The 23,907-nt window shown below is 37.1% G+C and overlaps 1 protein-coding gene across 7 annotated transcripts in view; it reads right to left on the bottom strand.

Moving 5' to 3' along the window:
* The window catches only part of LOC105276776 (ammonium transporter Rh type B), a 352,615-nt gene that overhangs the window by 174,929 nt on the left and 153,779 nt on the right, over window positions 1-23,907 (bottom strand). For all 7 annotated transcript variants that reach the window (XM_026970179.1, XM_026970180.1, XM_026970178.1 and 4 more), the window contains one exon: window positions 20,524-20,674. In XM_026970179.1, the coding sequence (XP_026825980.1) occupies window positions 20,524-20,674 (151 nt within the window). The remainder of the gene's footprint in view (window positions 1-20,523; window positions 20,675-23,907) is intronic.

Raw genomic sequence — 23,907 nt, 5'->3', positions numbered from 1 at the left:
CACTAGGTAGAAGGCCTATATTCCCGCATCTTTTAGAAAAAAAGCTGGTCGATTATCTTTTGTTCATGGAAGCCAAATATTATGGTTTTACACGTATAGACGTTCGACGAATCACATATCAACTAGCATTGAAAAACAATATTCCCAACCAATTTAGAAATGAAGTGGCAGGACGAGCATGGTTGGATTATTTTTTAAGCAGGCATAAGAATGAATTGTCACTTAGAAAACCAATGGGTACATCATATGCTCGTGTTCAAGGTTTTAATCGCGAAGCAGTCAAAGAGTTTTTTGACATTTTACAAGCCGAATTTGAAAAAACACGCTACCTTCCTGATCGCATATATAATGTGGATGAAACTGGGCTGACAATTGTCCAAACAAAAATACCATACATTGTCGGCAAAAAAGGCAAGAAACAGATAGGAGTGCAACCGAACGAGGCTCGTTAATGACATTGGTTTGTTGCATGAGTGCTGCTGGAAACTTTATACCACCTATGATGATATTCTCCAGAAAGAATTTTTCCGATATCTTGATGAAAGGTGCTCCTCCTGGTGCCTTGGAAAAGTCCACCCTTCTGGCTGGATACAAAGTAATTTATTCACGGAATGGTTCCAGTATTTCATTGAGAAGACAAATCCAACAGAAAAATCTCCAGTGTTGCTCATACTTGATGGACATTACAGTTATACTCGAAATCTGGAACTTCTAGAGCTTGCCCGCGAAAAACATGTCACCATTGTAAGTCTTCTTTCTCACACGTGTTACGTCACGGTAAAACCTCGTTCTTACGCCTGCAAGGTTTCGAACCGATTCCGTATCGAAATGTCACAATGTTTGAATAAGCGATAATAAACGGTACAAGAATGCGCCTGAGTCTCGCGCACGCTGTGATACATGGCCATAAAAGGGCTACGAGAGACTATGCACTCGCTTATCATTAGTTTCATGGAAATTCCTGCAGCGGTATTTTTTATTATTATATTATAAATATATAACCACTGACATCTTCTGTTATAATGATCATGCGATGCCGCTAGGAATGTCTCTCCAAATAAAGAATAGTGTAAACGGATCGTTCTGCAATAGTTTATTATTTTATCTTCGCACTAAGTATAGATAGAACAACCGTTCAAAAACGTGTTAAGTACTCTTCACACCGTAAAATTCACAGCGCAATTGAATTAGCAATATTTACATTGTAAATTGCATAATTAACAAATTAACAGATCAGGGCAGGTTCTGTACTGGGAAGTGTACGCGAAACCTCCCCACTACAAAACCGTGATAACACCAGACGACGACGGCATGGGTCCCAAAGTTTGAGACACTTATCAGAATCTTATTGGTCAAAGTTGACCCCCACATACGTAATTTTTAAACGCCCACACTTTCGTCCAAGGTATAAAAAAGGCTGTCGACGCTCGGAATAACGCAGAGAAGAAATAGACAGAAGTAATACTCACAAGTAAACCTACGGAAGTGTCACTCTCCGATTTTTCTGAAATTTGGATATGTTATAATACATGAAAAACTAAGGGACACGTATTTTTTTTAGCGGCGGAAAAACATATTTAGGGGGTGAAACGACCCCCCAAAATGGGGGGTAAAATGGAACAATTGCGATATCTTTGAGACCAGTGAAGCGATTTTAATGATTTTTGGTATGAAAGTATCTTTCGATAGAAGACGAAAATCGGCCTAGGTATGTTGGAAGGGGAGTGAAAATTAGGGGGTGAACTACCCCTAAAGTGACCAATTTCTTGCTGCAAAAAGTCAGTTTTGATCTGATCGAAGTAAAATCTATTAAAACTTCAAGAGGAAAGCTAATTAAGGAACACGTATTTTTTTGTTTTGTTTTATATAAATATTTGGGGGGTAAACAATCCCTAAATTGCCGCGTTCGTTTGGCATTGCGCATGAAACACCTTGTGAAACTATATTTTTTAACTGTTCGATCTTTTTAATATATTGGTTTTTTAAGTCGCTGAATCCGAATCTGAAATCAGATTTTCAAAATTCAATATGGCGGATCCAATATGGCGGACGAAAACTCGAAAAATTACTTGAATAGACAGTAACTCGACATGCGACTTTCAAAATACAATAAAATCAACTTTTGACATTTATTGTTAGTTATGTGAAGTGAATTAAACAAGAAAAACCGTTGGAATTTGATAATCCCGTTGATTTCTGTTTTAAAAATTGTGAGACATCTTGCGGGTTCTGCAATTGGGTGCAGTAATAAGATGTACTTGGTGCAAAAAATCTTTGTGCATAATACATTTTTTTAACGAATATCATGTATGCAAAACTTTCAAAAAATGATTTAATTCTCAAATCAGCCATTTATAAAATAAAAGTAATAATAAAAAAATTAATGAAATAAAAACACAAAAAAAATTAAAACGACAAAACAAAAATAAAATTGAAATAACAAAAAAAATCTTTCGTTACCTGTACATAAGCGTTCTAACAATGAATCGTGTTCTGACACACTTACAGAAAATAGTGAGAGGCAAGGGGACTCACTCTAATCATTTTTCATTTCATTTTTTAGCTACATTGTTTAAACAATTTTGTTATAAACGATTAATATTTTTAACATGTTTAATTCACTTCACATAACTAACAATAAATGTCAAAAGTTGATTTTATTGTATTTTGAAAGTCGCATGTCGAGTTACTGTCTATTCAAGTAATTTTTCGAGTTTTCGTCCGCCATATTGGATCCGCCATATTGAATTTTGAAAATCTGATTTCAGATTCGGATTCAGCGACTTAAAAAACCAATATATTAAAAAGATCGAACAGTTAAAAAATATAGTTTCACAAGGTGTTTCATGCGCAATGCCAAACGAACGCGGCAATTTAGGGATTGTTTACCCCCCAAATATTTATATAAAACAAAACAAAAAAATACGTGTTCCTTAATTAGCTTTCCTCTTGAAGTTTTAATAGATTTTACTTCGATCAGATCAAAACTGACTTTTTGCAGCAAGAAATTGGTCACTTTAGGGGTAGTTCACCCCCTAATTTTCACTCCCCTTCCAACATACCTAGGCCGATTTTCGTCTTCTATCGAAAGATACTTTCATACCAAAAATCATTAAAATCGCTTCACTGGTCTCAAAGATATCGCAATTGTTCCATTTTACCCCCCATTTTGGGGGGTCGTTTCACCCCCTAAATATGTTTTTCCGCCGCTAAAAAAAAATACGTGTCCCTTAGTTTTTCATGTATTATAACATATCCAAATTTCAGAAAAATCGGAGAGTGACACTTCCGTAGGTTTACTTGTCAGAGAAAAAAATAGACAGAAGAAATACACAGAAGTTCGGTTCCGAGTTCGATTAGCGCTATAGCGTCCAGTTAGATAGAAGCGTGATTAACCGAGTATATAAACCAAGCAAACGATCTGTAAGAGAGACTACGGCCACTCGCACCTATAGGATCAAGGTAGAAATTATATTATCAATTAACATTCATCATATTAATAAAAGTCTAATACGAAATAACGGAGAAATCACTAGCGAAGCTTCCTCTCTATCTTTTAAAGATCTCTCGTTCGTATTGTTTTCCTTCCTTAAGTTACTGAAGGATTTTCGACTGGCGCTGCCGAAGAGCGTGGCTCTAGTCGTTCAAGTTGGCGCTACCAAAGAGTGTGGCTCTACCTTGCGATAATAATCTTTCAGCAACCCGTGGTATCGTAATTAAATAAAGTAGAATCATATCTATGCCTACCAAGAAGGGGCGTAGAGTTCAGGAAAGGAAGCTCCGTTACCAGATTCGTTTCGCTTTCTCCAATAACCAAGATCCGTTTCCTTTCTATCAAAAATTAACAGTATTAGAAACTAACAAAGCGTTAATAAAAAAAAACCCTTATTCTCTCCGAGAACTAACCATTGAGAATAAATATCCTGATTTCCGCACAATTCGTAAGGGTGATCCGCGCCGCGTAGTTTCGGGAGTTGCTCGGTTTAGACAGCAAAGAAATCACGATACCGAATTTGTATCCGATACTTCCACCCGTTCAAGAGTCATAATTTAAGACATCTCGCTGCAACCTGCACACTCCGTCCCAGGGTAAATTGCTTAAATGCATTGACCCGAAAAGGAGAATTGTTTGACACGTTACTGCGACGTAACATACGACACACAAACTCCAACCTTTAGACAGGACCTTCATGGGTGCACTTAAGAGTTATTACAGTGAAGAGATTCGTGAGTTCTTACTGCATTCTCATAGGATGCTGAAGCCTCATGACATAGCTGAGTTATTTGGGCGTGCTTATTTGAAAAGTTCAACTGACGAGATAGCAGTCAACGGATTTAGAGTAACCGGAATATATCCCTTCAATTCTCAAATTTTTACAGAAACTTCTTAGATTTCTTGGCGGAAGCACAGACATCAAACGCACAAACATCTCCAAGCACTAGAACGGCTAATGACCAACCGGGACCATCTGCAGACAATGACCAACCTACACAAGTGACAAACATTGAACAGCCTACAACATTGACAATCACTGACCAGTCTATATCAGAGATAACCATTGCTCAATCTAGTCCATCAACATCACGAAATGACCTTATTTTGTCGGAAGACATTCAGCCGATTTCTGGACCCAAAAGAAAGACCTCCAATCGAGGAAGGAAGTCAACATCAGCAACAGTGCTCACATCTTCTCCCTACAAAATCGGTTGGCACAATCTTTAAAACAGTCAGAAAGTTGTCCCCGACGTGGTCGAGGTGGGAATAGTCGTGCCAGGGGTGGTCAGCGCAATAAGTGCAAGAGAGAGGCTACACCATCAGCCAGTAACTCTAATAGTGACGAAGAAATTAATGACATCAACAAAACTGATTCTGACTCACAATCAGACGACGACGCTTCTCTTAAAGACAAAGAAAATATATCTAAAAATATTGATGTTAATTGCATCTTTTGCGATGAAAGTTATTCCAACGATCAATGTGGTGAAAAGTGGATTCAGTGCCAAAGTTGTCAAATGTGGACACACGATGCGCAGGAGCAGAAAAAGAATATTATATCTGCGATTTCTGCCGCTAATTGTTTTTCATAAGGAATTATTATGTTGATTTTTTTATTTTAAGTTTGAAGTTTATTTTAAGTTTATATACTAAGAGTATTCGAAATTTTATTTGTTTTTTAAGAGAGTAATTCTTTAATCACTAAATGTTGATTTTATTTTGAGTTTAAGTATTTTAGTTCGTATATTTATAATGGCCTACAGGGTGCCATAATACACACACTTTATCTCACTTTGCTATATTGTAGTGTTTCTAAAAAATATATGTTTTTTCCAAATCTTTTAGTATTTCATTTAATCCAAAATATAGTATCTATAACTAATGACTTAAAGAACCCTATATGATATGTGTTAATTGATTCCAAAATGTCTTATGATTTTTTTATTGCACAAATACAAAATGGGGGGCCACATTAGCACCTTTTCCTCTAATATATATTAGAGATCCAAACTCAGGATACTTAGAGCCTGTTACTACTGTGCAATGTACCGTGCCTGAGCGCGCGAATTTTAGACGATACGATTAGTCAACTTTAAACGCTTCTCATTTAAAAACTATTGTAGTCTCAACATTTTGGTATTAGAAAATTCGTCTCCAAATACTCTCAAGAATCTCTCATTAACGGCTGTCGCACTTGCTCTGGGACACCCTGTATAACAATTCGATAATTTATATTCTAGTTATATAATTTGTCAACAATTTACATAACTGTTATATTACTATTCGGTAACTAAGTAACGGTTATGTAACATTTTTGTAACAAATTATATTTTTGTTATATATATGCAATTTCGTATAACTGGGAAATTATAACGAACATCTACGTTGCTTGTAACTTACATGTTATATTATGTGTTACATTTCGTTATGTTATAACTATATAACTGTTATATATCGGTGTTTGCTGGGATGAGAATGCATCATTCTTTGATATAATAGTAAATACTATTTTTCCTATATGTATGTTTTATTTATATTCTCCATTTTTTAATATGTTAAACAATTTTTCTTTTCGTTATGTACGTTAACACTTTTTCTTTTTCTTTTATGTATACATAAATAAAAAGAAACATTATGTATTAAGATTTAATTAAACTATGTGCATTGCTAAACTGCTTAAAGCGTACCTCTTCACTATGCTATACATACAATATGAAAGTATGTTATATTTTAACTGATCGCCTGCAAAATTGCATATAGAATTTAAATAAATATGTAAATTAGTAATATAAAATATTATTTTACCTTATTATAATACGATTATGCTATATAGAAATTACTTATTTTATTTGTATTGAATTGATCACATTTGTTGGAAAAAAATTTTTCTGTCTTTTTTTACATGTATATAACAGATTACTTTAGAGAAACTGCATTATTTCATAATATTAAGACAAATTAAACAAGATAATAAGAATTATATCTTAAGAAATTTTTTTAAATATTAATTTATTATGTTCAATAACAGTACATGTTTTAAAGAACTGGCGCAATTTGAAGAAAAATGCCGGACCAATCGGAAGGTGTGATCTTATGGCCAGACTCTTATTAGAGGGTCCCTATTATTATGTGGTCGTTGTATTTATAGTAAATTTCATTGGTGAGGGTTCTAAAGATTTCAGGATAAGTCTCAGACTTGTTATGGATTGCTAAATCCGCGTTCATCTTAATTTCAGGTGTGATCCATGGGGGGTACTTCAAGTATCTTCTTCGACTTACTTCAGACAGCTTGATGTTGAGTTCCTCTTCATATTTCTTGATTCTATAATAAAAAGGTTGTGGAAAGCTGGTCAGGCGTTTGTACTTGTCCTCATATTTTCCTGAAAATGTGTTTGTGAAGGATGGTTTACTCGGAGTGGAGGTTGGATCCGCATTTTGATTGCATGGGAGATACTAAGAAGTTTTCTTCTGAATTGGAGTGAAGGTTCATTGGCTTCTTTAAGGATGCTTAGGATAGGGCTGGTTCCTTTAGGGAAGGCTCCTGTTGCTATTCTGAGAGCAGTGTGGTGGATGACGTCGATTGTCTTTAGGGTTGATTTACTTGCCGAGTCGTATATGATTGATACATAGTCTAATTTTGGTCTGATGATTGCCTTATAAGTATTTATAATTATTTTTTGGTCTGCTCCCCAGTTGTTTGCTGCAATTATTTTTAAAATATTTAATCAGGAAAGGCACTCCTTTTTTAACTTGGGTAAGTGAGGTTTCCAGGATAGTCTGCTATCAAGGATTATGCCCAGTAGTTTGACGTTTTCGGTTTGTTTTAATTGCGCATTATCTAAATATATTAATAATTAAATCTAAATATATAAATAAATATATTTTATTTCCGCTTTCTTTTTTGTGCATTGTCTTGAGAAAATTATGGTTTCTATTTTAGTTTTAGAAAATTTGAATCCTGAAATGGTTGACCATTCCTGTAACTCCTTATCCAAGGTGTTCTGTAATAATTTTTGTGTATTGTTGAGGTTTTTTCCTTTGCAAAGTATAGTCAAATCGTCAGCGTATAAATACGCTTTAACTGGAGATAATATTAGGGATAGACTTGATTGATAGCGATAATAAATAAAGTTACGCTGATTACTGATCCTTGTGGGATACCGTTTTGTAGTATTTTTGGTTGAGAGAGGATGTTATTGATGTTTACTCGTATACGTCTTATTTTTAAAAAGTTTTTAATAAAGTTAAATATATTTCCATTTATTCCATGATCGGCGAGTACTGATAAAATTCGTTTTCTGCATACCATGTCATAAGCTTTCTCAATATCCATACAGATCATGGCCAGATGTTGTTTGTTTATGAAGGCATCATATATGTTCGTTTCAATGTTAATAATTTGATCCATAGTTGAATGAAAGCTTCTAAAACCGCTCTAGGATGGAGAGATAATTTGGTTGTGTTCTAGTAGCCATTTTAATCTTTGATTGATGATCTTTTCCAGTATTTTGCATAATGTGTTCGTTAAGGAAATTGGTCTATAACTTTCTGACTTTGTTGGATCTCTGCCGGGTTTTATTATTGGTATAACCGTAGTTTCCCATTGTTTCCCAGGGTCCCAGGGAATACTCCGTGTATCCAGATGCAGTTATATAAATGAACCAAGTATTTATGGCCACTGTTTGGCAGATTGGAGATTTGTTTGGTATTCCATCAGGACCTGGGCTGGTATTTTTACATTTTTTAAGAACATTGTGTAGTTCCTCAATTTTTATAGAAAGATTAACATATGGGAGGTTTTTGATGGGATTCGTATGAGTTTGTTCTTCTTTTCTTTCATTGTTGTTTCGTCGTCTGTTGAATTCGTTGCTATAGTTGGCATCACTGGAGTTATCAGCGAATATTGATGCAAGCATGTTGGCTATTTCTTCTTGATTGGTGATTATTATACACTACTCACAAAAATTAGAGGAATACCAAACTTTTCTTAAAAAATAGGCAAACTTCAAGCAGCTGTAACTTTATTAAAAATGAACGAAATTTAAATTTAAAAAAAGGATTTTAAAGCTTGAGACTTCTACTTTCGAACGGTTGCCATGAGTTTAAATTTCTGTGACGTTTGGTAATTTTTACATACAAAAAACTGCGAACTGGACAAAATAAGAAATTTTCTTTTCACTTTGAAGGTCTGTCACGTATCAAAAAAACTCTGCGAAAATTCTCGACTTTTTATTGTAAAAGATTGAAGTTTTCCTATAAAACGCTTTTTTAAATTTTTCTACGAGTTTTTGTTACTGAGTTATCGCCGATTAAATAAAAATTGGCATTGTTTACTTTGATTGCTCATAACTCCGGTAAAAATCATCGCACAGCAATTTAAAAAACGGATTCATAAAGCTGAAACTTTGCTCTATTGAATGGTATACTTGCCCAAATTTTTTCGAAAACATGTAACCATGCTGAAAATGGATGAATATAACGTAAAAATGAATGATTTTTCACTTTGTCATTTTGACCTTAAAAACAATCGTACAGAATGACAAAAAAAATTTGTTCTTCACATTTTTTTTATACTTTTCAATACCATGAATTTGACAAACATTTGCCGAATAGCTATAAGATTTTTTTCATGGTGGCCATTGTGGTTTTATGGGACAAAACTAAGAAATTGCTAAATTTCAGTAAGATAAAATGGAAAATAATGTTAATTAATGTTAAAAAATTGATTTCTAGCGCACTATATTCATCTTTATTAAGTCAGCAATAACAAAGTATACACTTTTCTACCAAAAGTTGAAAAAATTTGTGAACCGCCGGCGTTAGTTTTATCCAAAACGTACCACGTGGAGGTCGCACGGTCGGATTTACGCTTCGTTTTGTGTGTGCGTGTGTGTGCGTATGTATTATGTGGAGTGTATTAGTGATTAATGCAAGATGGAATGATTAACGCTAAAAAGAATTTAATAATGTGTATTTCCGCCTCTATTCAAAATGACTGCTCGCAATCGATTTCGCATATTGATGCAACGACGTATTGCTCTTCGAGGGATTCGCTGCCAAGTTCGGCAAAGAACTGTGACAAGCGAAGCCAAATAGACGATGTTGGGATAGTTTTCGCATACTTGGCGCTCTAACATATCCCAAACATGCTCGATTGGATTCAATCGGGGCTCATTGGCGGATGCAATAATGTATCGATTTCATGGTTTCTCACCCAACAGTTTCTGAGAAACCATGAAAAAATGAGAAACCACGTGTATTATTGTCTTTGGTTAGTGAAAGTATATGGTTTTTGCGGGGAGTTTCTTTGATGGTTTTTAATTTGTTCCATATTATTTTGCTGGGGGTGTTGCTATTAAGGGAGGCTGTAAATTCAGTCCACGAGTGTTTCTTGCTTTGCTTAATTATTTTTCTTGATAATGCTCTGTTTTTTGTAGTTAATAGTTAATAGTTTTTGTAGTTAATTAGGTATCCCATTGCGTTTATTGATAATCTGTTCTTTTTATATCTATTAAAGGCACGTTTGGTATGTCTGATTGCGTTTTCGCATTCTTTGTTCCACCATGGTACAATTCTTTTGATTATTGGAGATTTAGGGGTAGTTTGCGGGATGGAACATTGAGCTGCATAAAGTATTGCTGATGTAAAATCTTCTGTAAGTTGATTTATTCGGTGTGCATTTCCTTCATTAGGTACTTCCAGTGTCGATATTATGTTGTCGATTGTATGTTGGTATTTTTCCCAGTTTGCTAGTTCCATTTTCCAGCGAGGGGTTGGAGTACAAGGAGAGGGCTCAAAAGTTTTGTTGATTTTGATTAGAATCGGGAAGTGGTCACTGTCATAAAGATCAGTTAAGGTTTGGCATTCAATATTGTTTTGTGAAGCTTCCGTGCCTCGTGCGCGGTATCGCACCTTTCGATGCAATCGAGCCACGACCCTGTGTCGTGTCGATCCGCCGCGTCTGGAATGACGCCCTCGTCTCCACGTATTTCCAAGTGGGGCGAGAAAATATTTTGAGCTTCGTTTTACTTATTATATTTAGAGCACAAACGATTTTACTTTTTACAATCAGCTAATCGCACTATATAAAAATATACTTCGGGCTGCTTCTGCTTCTGTTCGTATGCCCGTACGGACTCGTTCTGCTGGGCTACGAGCTCGCACTCGCGCGACTCAGGGAAAACAACGAAACGGCGACGATAGCCCAGTGACGTACGACGCCGCGAAAAACCCAAACGAAATTATAATAAAAGGGCGATATATAAAAAAAGTACGGAACAAATATTAAAGGCTGCGTTTGAGTTGCTGAAAGTTAGATCAATTGTGCTAAAGAAGCCGTTTGCGCTACAGAAATGTGTCGGTTGGTTATCATTGAATAGAATCAGGTCGTTCGTCATTATAATATTTTCCATCGTCTTACCTCTTGAATCGGTTTTACTTGATCCCCAGAGAACGTTGTTGCTGTCAAAATCCCCCATTAGGATAAATGGTTTTTGTAGGTTGTCTATGTTGTTAAGTTCGTTGTCGTTTAGTGAGGAACTATTAGGAATATATATGTTACAAATAGATATAGCAGGAGTTAAGTACGTTTTTGTTCAGATTGATTCCAGATTGGTATTTATTTCTATTAGTTCACTATGAAGAGTTCCTTTGATATATGTAGCAACTCCTCGACTGGCGAAGGATGAAGCTCTATTCTTGGTGAAGGAGATATATCCATTGATATTGACGACTGCTTGTTGTTTAATGTTTCTTTCTTGAAGGCATAAGATGTCCGCCCGTTGATATTTATTTACCAGTAGTTGTAGTTAGGGGAGCCTTGGAAAAATCTGTTCAAGTTCCATTGAAGAATTGAGGTCATAGGGGCACGGAGTGAATTAGGTTTTATAATTGTTCTGAAGGGATAGGTGGGGTGGAAGGACAAGAAGGTAGATCCTGATAATCGTATTCCGATTCATTGTCAGTAGACATCAGGGTAATGTTTTGGGTCTCTTCAGGGTTTTTTTGAGGTTTTGTATTCAGTTTTAGTTTCTTAGTAATTCGATGTAATCGATTTTTGATGCTTCGTTCTTTTAGGAGAGGGTAAATTGTTGTTAGCATTTGGATTAATTTGGGAATATCTCAAGTGTATTCTTGTGCGATATCAGTCGGATTTTCAGCTCCGAAACAGTTTTCAAGGAAGTTGTGTAGTTGTTCGTAATTTAAAGGAAAGTTGTTTTCTAACTTATCACTCCTTTGGCTGGTTCGAGCATTTCATCCTTTCGATAATTTTATTTAGTGCTTTCCTTCGTTTATTGGTTTTTGGATAAGGTGCTGTTGGATTTGTAGTTATTTTGGTTGTAGTTTTTTTACTGCCATCTTGGTCGCTATCTTGGTATTGCTTTGCAGGATCTCCGTTATCAGGATGTTGGTAGTTATCATTAGAGCTTACTGTTATATGCATATGTATATAATGTTGCGCCCGTGCCGAGCGAAGCATCCGGCGATCGGCGATCGATATCGAAAGAAGACGGTGCGATCTCCGGGCGACGGTATAACAGACAAGCGCGAGGGAGTCGAAGCTGGACTTTGATGACAGCTGGACGTGTCGTGAATTACTCCGATTAATTATAAGACTATAATAGTCCTGCTGCAGGAATAAAGCTTGTTGTTTTTGTACGTGTGCCTCTTATTCCCACGAGCGTGCGAGTGCCGGTGATCGTGACGTGCTAGTGCGTGCCGAGCGGATTCGGCCGGACGTAACAATATTTATTGAATTCCCCTTGGGGTTACAAATATTGCACGCCGTCACATCTTTAACATTTACATATATAACTGAAATAATATTCTAATTGCCGAGCAAGTAATATACTTCAATAAATTTTTAATCGACTTCTTCGGCATATCCTGATGTTAAGATAAATTTTCAATGTACTGCGTGCTAACTAACGCTAGACTTGAAAACCGCAGTATTTCCTATAGAGAGTGAGATTTTACTCCAACATATAGGAATATAATTTTTTTTTGCTGTGAAAAATATATCCCTATGACCAAGATTCGAACCTGGATCTCCTGTATACCGTACGGGCTTGTTGCTCGGCGATTAGAATATTATTTCAGTTATTATCTCACCACGACGCAACGGAGGTGTTTATTAGGTTTGTTGTGAGAAGTATCTCCACATGCCCCGGTAGTCGAACTGGTAAGACGCCCGCACGGTATACGGGAGATCCAGGTTCGAATCCTGGTCATGGGGATATATTTTTCACAGCAAAAAAAAATTATATTCCTATATGTTGAAGTAAAATCTCACTCTCTATAGGAAATACTGCGGTTTTCAAGTCTAGCGTTAGTTAGCACGCAGTACATTGAAAATTTATCTTAATATCAGGATATGCCGAAGAAGTCGATTAAAAATTTATTGAAGTATTTACATATACATATATTATACAATCAATCAATTTACATCTTTCGTCTTTCTTATCCACTAACCTATCTTTCAGCTAACCTATCTACGCACGCGCACACACACACACACACACACACGTCTCCTATCTTTCTTTTCTCACCTATTCTATATCGCCCTATTCTAGGGACTTCCTCTTCTGTTTATAATTTTAAATCTTCACTCATTCATCATCCTTCCATTCTCTCTCACTCTTCCATTCATTCACCTTTTCTTCCCTCAATTCCTCCAATTCCCTTAACCATTTCTCTCCCTCTCCCTCCTGCCCCGACACCTCAAAAACTCTTTCCTGCCACGTTCCCCTCTTTCCCCAATCTGTGCATTCCTCCCAAACATGCTCCCATGTCTCCTCTCTCCCTCCACATATCCTGCAATCTCTCATCCTTTCCTCCTCCCATTATCTCCCCCCGCGCATCCCATTTCCCAACCTAAATTTTGCCACTCTTTGTCACCTGCTTTCTCCCCATCCCTTTTTTAAATACCCAGGTATCCCTTCCCCTTTTATCCACCCATACCACTTGCTATACCTTGATTTTCTTATCTTTTCCCATCTTTCTTCCCTCTGTAATTTTCTTTCTCTCTCATATATCTTCCCCCCTTAATTGTCCCTTCTCCCTTAGTTCTTCCACCTCTTCGATTCTCCACCCCTTCCCTTTCAAACACTCTTTCCTTTCTGTTTCCCATCCTGTTAACGCCCTTCCCTCTCTTGTTCTCTTCTTCATCTCCTTCCAACACTCTCTTGCCAATTCCCCTCCTTCTCCCTCTTCTAGCTTTTTTTCATAATTCCATGCCCTCATATTTGCCCTCCCCTTTAATAAGTCTCTCTGTACTTCCTCCCTGACTAAATATCCCGGTGTATATCTATCCACTCCCAATAACCACCTCAAGTATCTTTCCTGTAACTTCTCCACCTTCTCCCTCTCCTTCCACCCCCATACTTCCATTCCGTAACTAATTACCGACCATACCAATCTATAGAATAACCGGATTCTTTTTCCTCAGTCTCCTTTAAACATTCTTTTTCCCAAACCCAATATTTTTCCTAAAATCACTGCTCCCTTCTTCACTCTTTCCCTAATTTGAGCATCCTGTTTTCCATTTCTTTTTATCAGATATTCCAAATATCTGTATTCGCTTACCTCCTCCAATTCCTTCCCTTTCCATCTCCATCTCACCTTACTCCATCTCCCTCCTCCCTTCCTACATCTCATTACCTTCGTTTTTTCGGTATTTACTTCCATACCTTTTTTATCCAAATATCTTTCCATCTTTCCTATCATACCCTTCATTCCCTCCTCATCCTCCGCTAACATCGCCATGTCATCTGCGTATGACAAGGTGTATACTTTTTTCTCTACTAACTTAACCCCTCCCCATCCTCCTTTCTTCAATTCTTTATCTACATCCGTTAATAATGCTATTAACATGTCTGGACTTAACGGACACCCCTGTTTAACCCCTTTCGCCATCCATAAACTCTCCTTCCTCTTCTCCCACCCTCACCTTACTCACCGTCTCTCTCAACACTTCCTCACATCTCCTTACTAATCCCTCTCTTACCTCCTTTTTCCTAATCGTTTCTATCAGCGTCTTTCTGTTCACCGAGTCAAACGCTGCTTTCAGATCTAAGAACATGACCACCATCCCCCCTTTCTTCTTACTTATCTGTCTATTAATTAGGTAATTCAGTACATAGATATTATCTATCGTTCCTATTCCCCTCCTGAATCCCGTTTGACTCGGCAGTAATATGACTTTTGTCTCCATCTCCTTCTTCAATCTTTCTGCCAATATTGCCGTATACACCCTATATGTTGTCTGTTTTAAAGTTACCCCCCTGTAATCTTCTACCTTCTCCTCATTTCCTTTTTTCATTATTGGTACTATAACCCCCTCCCTCCATTCTTTCAGCCATTCTTCTCCTCTCCATACCTTCCTACATATCCTCCATAACCAATCCTCTACCTCTCTTCCCCCATACTTCCAGATTTCATTTGGAATCCCATCTCATTGCTTTCCCATCTTTCAACCTTGTTATCATTCTCCTAATTTCCTCCCTGCTTATCTCCTCTTCCTCATCCTCTATGCCTCCCCCTCCTAATCCTCCTATTGCTCTCCATTCTACTCCTCCTAGCATCCCTCTGAAGTATTCATCCCATCTCTCCATCTCTTTTCCCTCATTTACTCTTTTTCTTTTTCTCCTCCCTCTGTTCACTATTCTCCAGATCTGTCCTTCCGTCTTTGCTTCTTTTACCTCCCTTTCTCATCTCTTTCTCTCTCCCTCTTTCTTTTCCTCACATAGTTTCTTATATCTCAGTCTTTCTTCTCTATAATTATTCCCATTTCCTCCTTCCCTTCTCCATCTTCTCAACTCCCTTCTCACTCTCTCTTTCTCTTTCCTACATTCCTCATCCCACCATTCCTTCCCTGCTTCGCTATCTTCTTTCTTTCCCACCTTCCTTAGAGCTCCTTCTATTCTATTCTTCAACTCTTCCCATTCCTCTTCTATTCCCTCTCTCTGCTCCACTCCTTCACTAAACCATTTCACAAATTCCTCTCTTCCTTCCTCTGTCCATATCCCCTTCTTCTTTTTCCATCTTTCCCCCCAATCCTTGCCTTCTTTCTCACTTCCTTTCCTTTTATCCACACCGTCACCGGCTGATGATCTGAATCTATTTCCGCCTCTACCTTCATTCTTTCTACTCTATCTCTTGTCCTCTCCTCCCCTATCACGTAATCTATTACTGATTCTCCTCTCCCCCCGGAATAGGTTAGTTCCACCTCTTCATCCTCTTTAATATTCCCATTTAATATTGATCACCCCTGTCCCAACAAAAAGTTACATAACCTTCTCCGTTCACTTTCTTATCCTTCGATTTTCTACTCTTTTCTCCCTCTTCTTCCTCCTCCTCCTCTGTCATTACTCCCCCTTCTCTTCCAGTCCTCACGTTAAAATCTTCTCCTATCAATACCCTTACTCCTTCCTTTTCTTCTACCTATTCCTTTAATTCTTCTAACTTCTATTCTAAGTCATTGTTAACATATAACCCTATTATTCTCCACCATTTCCATCCAGCCATACCTTTCTCGTCAAAATTCCCTCTATATTCCTCTCCCTTCTTTGTTCTTCTATTTTTAAATTTGTTCGTATCCCCATCATCATTCCCCCCCATCGCCCTACCCTTTTTGTTCTACTTCTCCGCCCATTGTGTTTCCCATATATAACCCTTCGGCAACTTATTTCTTATTCTCTCCCATCCTTTCTCCCCAACCCATGTTTCACTTAAAATCATAATATCCCGCTTCCATAGCGAGAGAATGTTGACGTGTGTACAAGCGGTATACAGGAAAAGTAGCGTTAGAAGAATAAGAGAGAAGGAGCAGAGGAAAGAGTGCGTGAATAAGTGGAGATAGAGGTGACAGAGATGAGAGAGTGTGGGAAGGAAAGAGCGGAGAACAGAGGAGGGAATAAAAGGGAGGAAAGGGGACATAGGAAGAATAGAGGTTAGAGGAAAGGCGGTTTGAAAGCATAGATTAAAAGGTGAATAGAGGGAATAGTGGAAAAGAGTATCTAGTGACTCAAGGCAGACGGGGTTGAGACGGGTACCGACAGGTGGCGATAGTAGAGGATAGGAAAAGAGAAGAAGAGAAAGAGAATAAAGAGGGAAAGAAAGGAAAATGGAGTCAGGGGATTAAGCTGGGGAGAGAGAGGCAGGGAAGTATAGGAGACATGGAAGAATGGCTGAAAAGAAAGAGAGAGGATTCAGGAGAAGAGAGGAAGGGTGAAGACGGGATTTTTGCTAAAAGTAAAAAGATATTGAGGTCACCGGTGAAAGGAAGCGAAGGGGAGGAAGGGAATTGGGGGTTAATTCTAAAGGAAATTAGAGAAATGAGAATTGAGGGAAGAGAAATTAGAGAAGAAGTAAAAAGGGGGTTTAGGGGAAATAAGGAGGGAATTAGAGAGAATGAAGGAGGAATTGAGGATGAAAGAAGAGAGATGGGAAGAAGAAAGAGGAGAAATGATAAAAAGGATAGGAAGTTTAGAAAAGAGAGTAAACAAAAGGGATAGAAAAAAAGAAAAGGATTTGGAGGAAAGAATAGAAAAATTGGAAGAAAGCAGAGAAGGAGGAATAAAGGAATTAGAGGAGAGATTAAAGAGGATGGAAAGGGAGAGAGAAAGAGAGGAAAGGGATAGGAGAAAGAGAAATTTGATAATCAAAGGGATAAAGAAAGAAGAGGAGGATATTCGGGAGGAACTGAAGGAAATAGGAAAAGAAATAGAAGTAGATATGGAAATAGAGGAAATTAGAAGAGTAAAGGCAGAAAGAGAAGAGAAAGGAGAGATGATGATAATAAAATTAAGGACGGAGGAGAATAGAAAAAAGATTTTAAAAAATAAAAGGAAACTTAGAGGGAAGGAAATTTTGATTGAGGAAGATCAAACTTTTAAGGAGAGGAAGATGAAATGGAAGTTACGGCAGATAGCATGGGAAGAAGAAAGAACGGGGAAGCATGTAAAATTAGGATACGGCAGGATTTGGATAGAGGGTAAATGGTGGCTCTGGGATGAGGAAGAAGAAATATTGAAAGATGGGAGAGGAAAACAAAGAGAAGAGAGAAGTAAGGAGAAGTTAGAGAGGGGGGAAGAGGAGAGAGGGAAATAGGGGGTAGGAAACAAAATAGCTGGGGAAAAAAGAAAATAGGTAGAGACAAAAAAGAGAAGAGTGTATATGAGATAGCTTTTTGGAACGTAGCAGGGTTAACGAATAAAGATGAAGAATTCTGGGAAGGGCTTACATTAGAGCTTACTGTAGAATGAGTTCTTCTGGATTTTTGTGTGTATTGCGTCTGTAGATTGTGCTTCTCCGTTTCATTCTTACTGGATCTTATGTGAGTTGTTTGAGTGTTTTTGTGTTTCCATTTCTTTAGGATTGGTTTCTGTTTGCGAAGGGTTGGTGTCATGTACGTTATGGGGGCATGATCTTGCTATGTGACCTTCTTGATTGCATTGAAAGCAGTTCAGCTTATCAGTCGTTACGAATATTCTGTATTGCGTATCATTGTAGGTAACTAAAAAGGATTCTGGGATTTTTGAAAGGTCATCAGGGTTTATGAATATTTGGTGCCTAAAACTTAAGATGTGGGAGAAACCAGGTTCTTGTAATTCTGCTCTGAAAAAGGATAGTCTGGACGTGGTTTTGATGTTCTTAGTTTTGAAGATGTTTTCGACGATATCATGAGGAATTGTTGGAGACACATTGGATAATATCAGTCTTTGTGATGGTACTATTAGTGGTCTGATTTCGTTTTGGTGTTGTTTATATGTATTGATTTGTGCAGTAATTATATAGTTTAACGGAGCATCCTCGGATGACCTAGACCTTGACATATATTATAAAGGTCACCCTCCTGAGTGACCTTCAAAAGGTTTTAGCCGTCGCTCGTTGTTTATTAAAAAGTTGTAAACAAAAGAAGTGGGTAAACCTGAAGAAAAGGAGGCATCTCCGATGACCTTGACCTTGACATATGTTATAACGGTCACTCTCCTGAGTGACCTTCAAAAGGTTTTACCCAGCGCTCGTGTTCATTAAAAAGTTATTAACAAAATTAATTTAGTGGTTTCGTATGGATTTTCCACCAAGTAACATGCAGAAGGGTTCATCTGTTGCTCGTTGTTTATTAAAAAGTTATTAACCAAAAAAGTATCACGCATAGTTTTCAGTCCGCTTCGCGGGGGGGCAGGGGCAAAGCCCCTCCCCCCGCCGTGGCCAGTGTAACAAATTTCAGTGTGATACACGATTGTTTTATACTATAATAGAAGACGTTCAGACACGTATCCCAGCGGGGGGAGGGGCTTTGCTCCTCCCCTCCCGCCCTCCCGCAAAGCGGACTGAAAACTATGCGTGATACTTTTTTGGTTAATAACTTTTTAACAAACAACGAGCAACAGATGAAACCTGCATGTTACTTGGTGAGGCGATCTGTGTAATATATGTCAACTTCAAGTCCTTGCTTCGTGTGAAAAGTCGAAGATCCATACGAAATCACTGAATTTAGTTTGTTTATAACTTTTTAATAAACAATGAGCGACGGCTAAAACCTTTTGAAGGTCACTCAGGAGAGTGACCTTTATAATATATGTCAAGGTTAAGGTTATCCGAGGGTGCTCCGTTAAACTATATAATTACCATTTATGCTTGTTTACGAGCGTATCAACTGTCTGTTTGGAGTCTAAGTATAGACAAATTCTTCCATTGGATATGTGGATATGAATTGTATAGCGTTGGATCCTAGAAGTTTGGCGACAGCATTGGCATAGTCCTTGATTTGCGTTCCTTCTATTGCGTCTATTATAATAGCTTATTCTTTTTTGAGGAAGATGTTATTAGTAGTAGCAGATGCATATGTATTATGCATGTTTCCTTTTTTTAGCTTGATCGACGTTGGACGTTATGACAGTGTGTTCGGGTGACGAATCCCTGTACTCAGAGATTATGTTAATAGCAATAGCTATGCGGGATAGCTAGTGTATAGCGTTAGGTTCTTATATGAGTGACTACTGTAAACACTAACACTGGAAGGGCACTCGCGGACTAAATTCAGACACGTCCGAATAGCTCGGTTGCTCGCACCAGACTGAACTAATTTCTTAACATTCTCTCTTTAGATTAAATACAATTGTTTAACTTCCTCTTCGTGCACGCTAAGGGCCGCGCCCACGACAGTCAGACAGACAGTCCTCTCTTGGGGAGAGTAGATATCGAATTGAAAAATCAGCGACTTTTATAGCAGCTGGGCGTCGCTGCTCGTGTTTTGGAATATCCCCTCTCCCCTTGCATTTATAATTTTTCGCCGAGAAACATGTCGCGACGTGTGACAACGGAGGAAGTATCAATTACATCACGCATGTGGACCCCCTCCGTCCCCGCGGGCCAGGTCGGCAAAAATGCTACGGTCCCAGATATGTCCCCCTCTCCTCTCCAGGGAAAATGCCGCGATCCAAGATGTGATTTCCCTCCCCTTCCGCGAGTTAGGTCAGCGCAAATGTCACGATCCGAGATGCCACTCCCCTCCGCACGTGACGTCAGACCTCTGGTCCAGTGACGTCAGCTCCTCAGAGTCTCTGGTTCAGAATCCGCCTCGCTATCCTACTCACGCTATAGTGTTTTATATTTCCGATTCTTATTTACTTTGCCGGCTGCCCTATCTGTTTCACCAGCACACGCTAAGGTAGAACATTCGCTTCGCGATCGTTTAACGATTTGTAAGGATGAAACATCTTGAAATAAATCATATTTGTGATAAAACAAGTTAGGAAACTTATCGTAAGGAGAATAAACCGTTCTCTTTTATTACGCTTCTAAAGTCACTTTGAAAAGCTTCATTATATTCTTTTATTTTGTCCCGAGTGTGGATGGGTGAAATTTTGTGCGTACAACTTGCCAAATTTTTATATTAAGCATTTTAATTATCATTTTTGTGCAAATGGCAACACTGTTTCACTAGCAACTCAAGGATCCCCTTAATATAAAATACAATCTATTTTTTTCATGCATATATTCAAAACATGAGGTAAACTCACCATAAACAGATGTTCTCCCACGTATTTATTAACGGTGAACATGATCAACTCCACTGTACCAATAAACAGTAATTGTATATAAGTCACTTTACCCAAAAGCGCTCCCATCGAGATAAGTGGAGTAGCAACAGCAACATCAGCATTAAGAAGGCTAAAATAGAACCAAAACAATATACAGAGAAATGATTAATAATACAATAATTGCATTATTAATTCATTAATGTTCAAATATTCTATTTTATATTTATATAAATTTTATATACTTTTATAGTTATTTGTATATTCTATTTTATATTTCTATTTTATATTTATATAAATATAACTATTATAACAATTATTTCTTTGACGACACCACTGGCAACTTTATTAATTCAAAAAACGACGTTTCGACCAGAATTTCTGGCCCTCTTCAGGTATGAAATACAATTATAATTACAATGTCATTATCCTAAAATGAACACCATAATAAATACATTATATAATATTACAAGTAAACTAAATAAATAAAAGACAACTTACTACCAAGAAAAGACATTTTACATTATATCGAACGATGACAGATGGACTGGTACAAAAGTACGTCCGTACGAGATGGTGACTAACATACCAATGATGTTCGAGGAGACAAAACCTAAATATTATTCAGTATTGGATCATAAACACATGGCAAGTTTTCGATGTCCTTTTGTAGATTGATTGCGTTACAATGTCTTTTGATGAAAATCATTTCCGCTACTTCCCGTTTACGCAAATGCTGTTCTCGATGCAAAATATCCACCCTTGACCACTCGAAATCATGGAACAGAGATACTCTATGTCTACTGACCACCGACCAGTTACCAGTATGTATTTATTATGGTGTTCATTTTAGGATAATGACATTGTAATTATTAATGTATTTCATACCTGAAGAGGGCCAGAAATTCTGGTCGAAACGTCGTTTTTTGAATTAATGAAGTTGCCAGTGGTATCGTCAAAGAAATAATTGTTACTGTGAATTTTCCTGGTGGAACAAACTATACTATATTTGATACCTATTATAGTTTACAATAATTTTTGTATATTCGCAATGAATCTGTTAATCGTGTGAATTTAGCCCATCTGTTATTAACTACAAAAAATCAGAAATGATGAATACCTCTAAAACAAACCTTACAAAGTTAAAAAAATACGCCAAGTACATAAAAAAGCAAAACTAAATATAATGAAATCCATAGTTAACTCATAGACATAGGAAGAAGATAGATGGAGCATACGCTCGCGGGGTACATGACAACGCGTTAAGGGGAAACAACAGGCGAACTCGGCTATTTCCTTAAGTACGATTCGGATATATTTGGCATACACACACACACACACACACACACACACATACACACAATAAAACAATATACGGTCAAAAATATAAGACTTTTGTTTTATTACTATTCTGTAAATATATATATATATATTTACATATACATATAAACAATATACGGTCAAAAATATAAGACTTTTGTTTTATTACTATTCTGTAAATATACAGGGTGGCCCATTTTAATTTATACAGTCGATTTTTTAAAAAACTAAAAGAGATACGAAAAAATGTTTCAGACAGACATGTCACGATTTCGAGGGGGACATAAGATAATACCATTGGTTTGACCTTGAATAGTCGTTTGAAGGTCACGCGAAGATCACCTTCAATTTCTTAAATTGAAACCCCAACTTTTTATTGTAGATTCTTATTCTCCATTGAAAAGTAAATAACTTTTGTCTGAAACATTTTTCCGAAAAATGTCATCTTATGTCCTTAAAATGTCCTCAAAACTCATCTTGAAGATCATTTTAAGGACATAAGATGACATTTTTCGCAAAAATGTTTCAGACAAAAGTTGCATGTTTTCTCGCGTAGAATCCGAATCCGTAATAAAAAATACCATGTCTCATTAAAAAAAAATTTCAGACCGGAAGTTAAAATTCTGAATTTTTTTTTTAATGAGACATGGTATTTTTTATTACGGATTCGGATTCTACGCGAGAAAACATGCAACTTTTGTCTGAAACATTTTTTCGTATCTCTTTTAGTTTTTTAAAAAATCGACTGTAGAAATTAAAATGGGCCACCCTGTATATTTACCCTAAATAATTACCCAACCAACAGATGCACATGTCAATTCAGTAAATATAAAAAATAAAGGACCATTAATATATCCATCATAAGATCTCATATATATTTGTAAAATAACTGAAAATGCTATAGGTAATATCATATATACAAATAAAACTTTCAAATACTTTAATATAGATAGTTTTACATGCAAAGTAATGCAAGAGTTTGTAGAAGATAACATATTTGCAAAAGTAAAGGAACATATTAGCGATCAATGTTTCTTTAGCAATCATAGAAATAATTTGTTGCGTGCTATTATCATATTTTATTCTAAAGTAAGACTATCAAATTATGTCAAAACTAAGGAAAGACACAAATATAATAAACTTGTATTATTTAAAGGTCAATAAAATTTATGCAAAAAACGATACATATTTTAATTACTCCCTCCATTTGCATTATATTAACATTAATTTGCATCTCTCCCTCTCCCCCCTCTCATTCACTCATATTTTGTGTGTGTGTGTGTGTGTGTGTGTGTGGGCGTGTGCGCGCGCGCGTGCGTGCGTGCTTGCGTGCGTGTGTGCGTGCGTGCGTGTATACAGGGTGTTTCACTCAAAGGTTTAAACTTTTTGCCCACAGGTAGATCTGGTCACATTAAATATAAAAGTCCTATACCATTTTGCAATTTATAACGTAAATTTCGAGTTATTAATAAAAGATACTGAGCGAATCAATACGCGCGAGCCAGAGCGAGACGAGTAGGCGAGTATAACAGGGCTTGCCGCTCGCGCGACGCGATGGCCGCGAGTATCGGATTACAGCGGCAAGCGGCGGCAGACGATACGACGCGTGGACAATAATTTCTCAGCGTCTCATTCACGCGCGCGAGTTGCCGAGGAAGTATTGTCACGCATTTTTTGTGCTGATATACGTACAACTGTTATTTATTAATATTAATAATATTAATTAATATTATTAATAAATAAAACTTGTGTGTACATCAGAAAAAATATGATTAATATTAATTAATATTATTAATATTAATAAATAACACTTGTGCAGGGTGGGGAAAAATTATTGGTCAAGCTTTCGCCAGTCGATTCTACTCGTCGAGATCGCCAACATTGCATCATAAACATGGTGCCGCAAAATTAACTTTCAAGGTCATTTTCAATGTCAAATTTTTTATTGGCTTAGTCGATTCTACTCGTCGAGCTGAACAAAAGTCTCAAAGGACCATATGCCGGAAATCAATATTTCATAGAGAAATCTTCGTTTGAAGTTTTTAG

This window comes from Ooceraea biroi, chromosome 6 (assembly GCF_003672135.1).
Source record: "Ooceraea biroi isolate clonal line C1 chromosome 6, Obir_v5.4, whole genome shotgun sequence".
NCBI classification, from domain to species: Eukaryota; Metazoa; Arthropoda; class Insecta; order Hymenoptera; family Formicidae; genus Ooceraea; species Ooceraea biroi.
The sequence above is the reverse complement of the archived record's forward strand: the minus strand, read 5'-3'. Positions and strand labels throughout refer to the sequence as shown.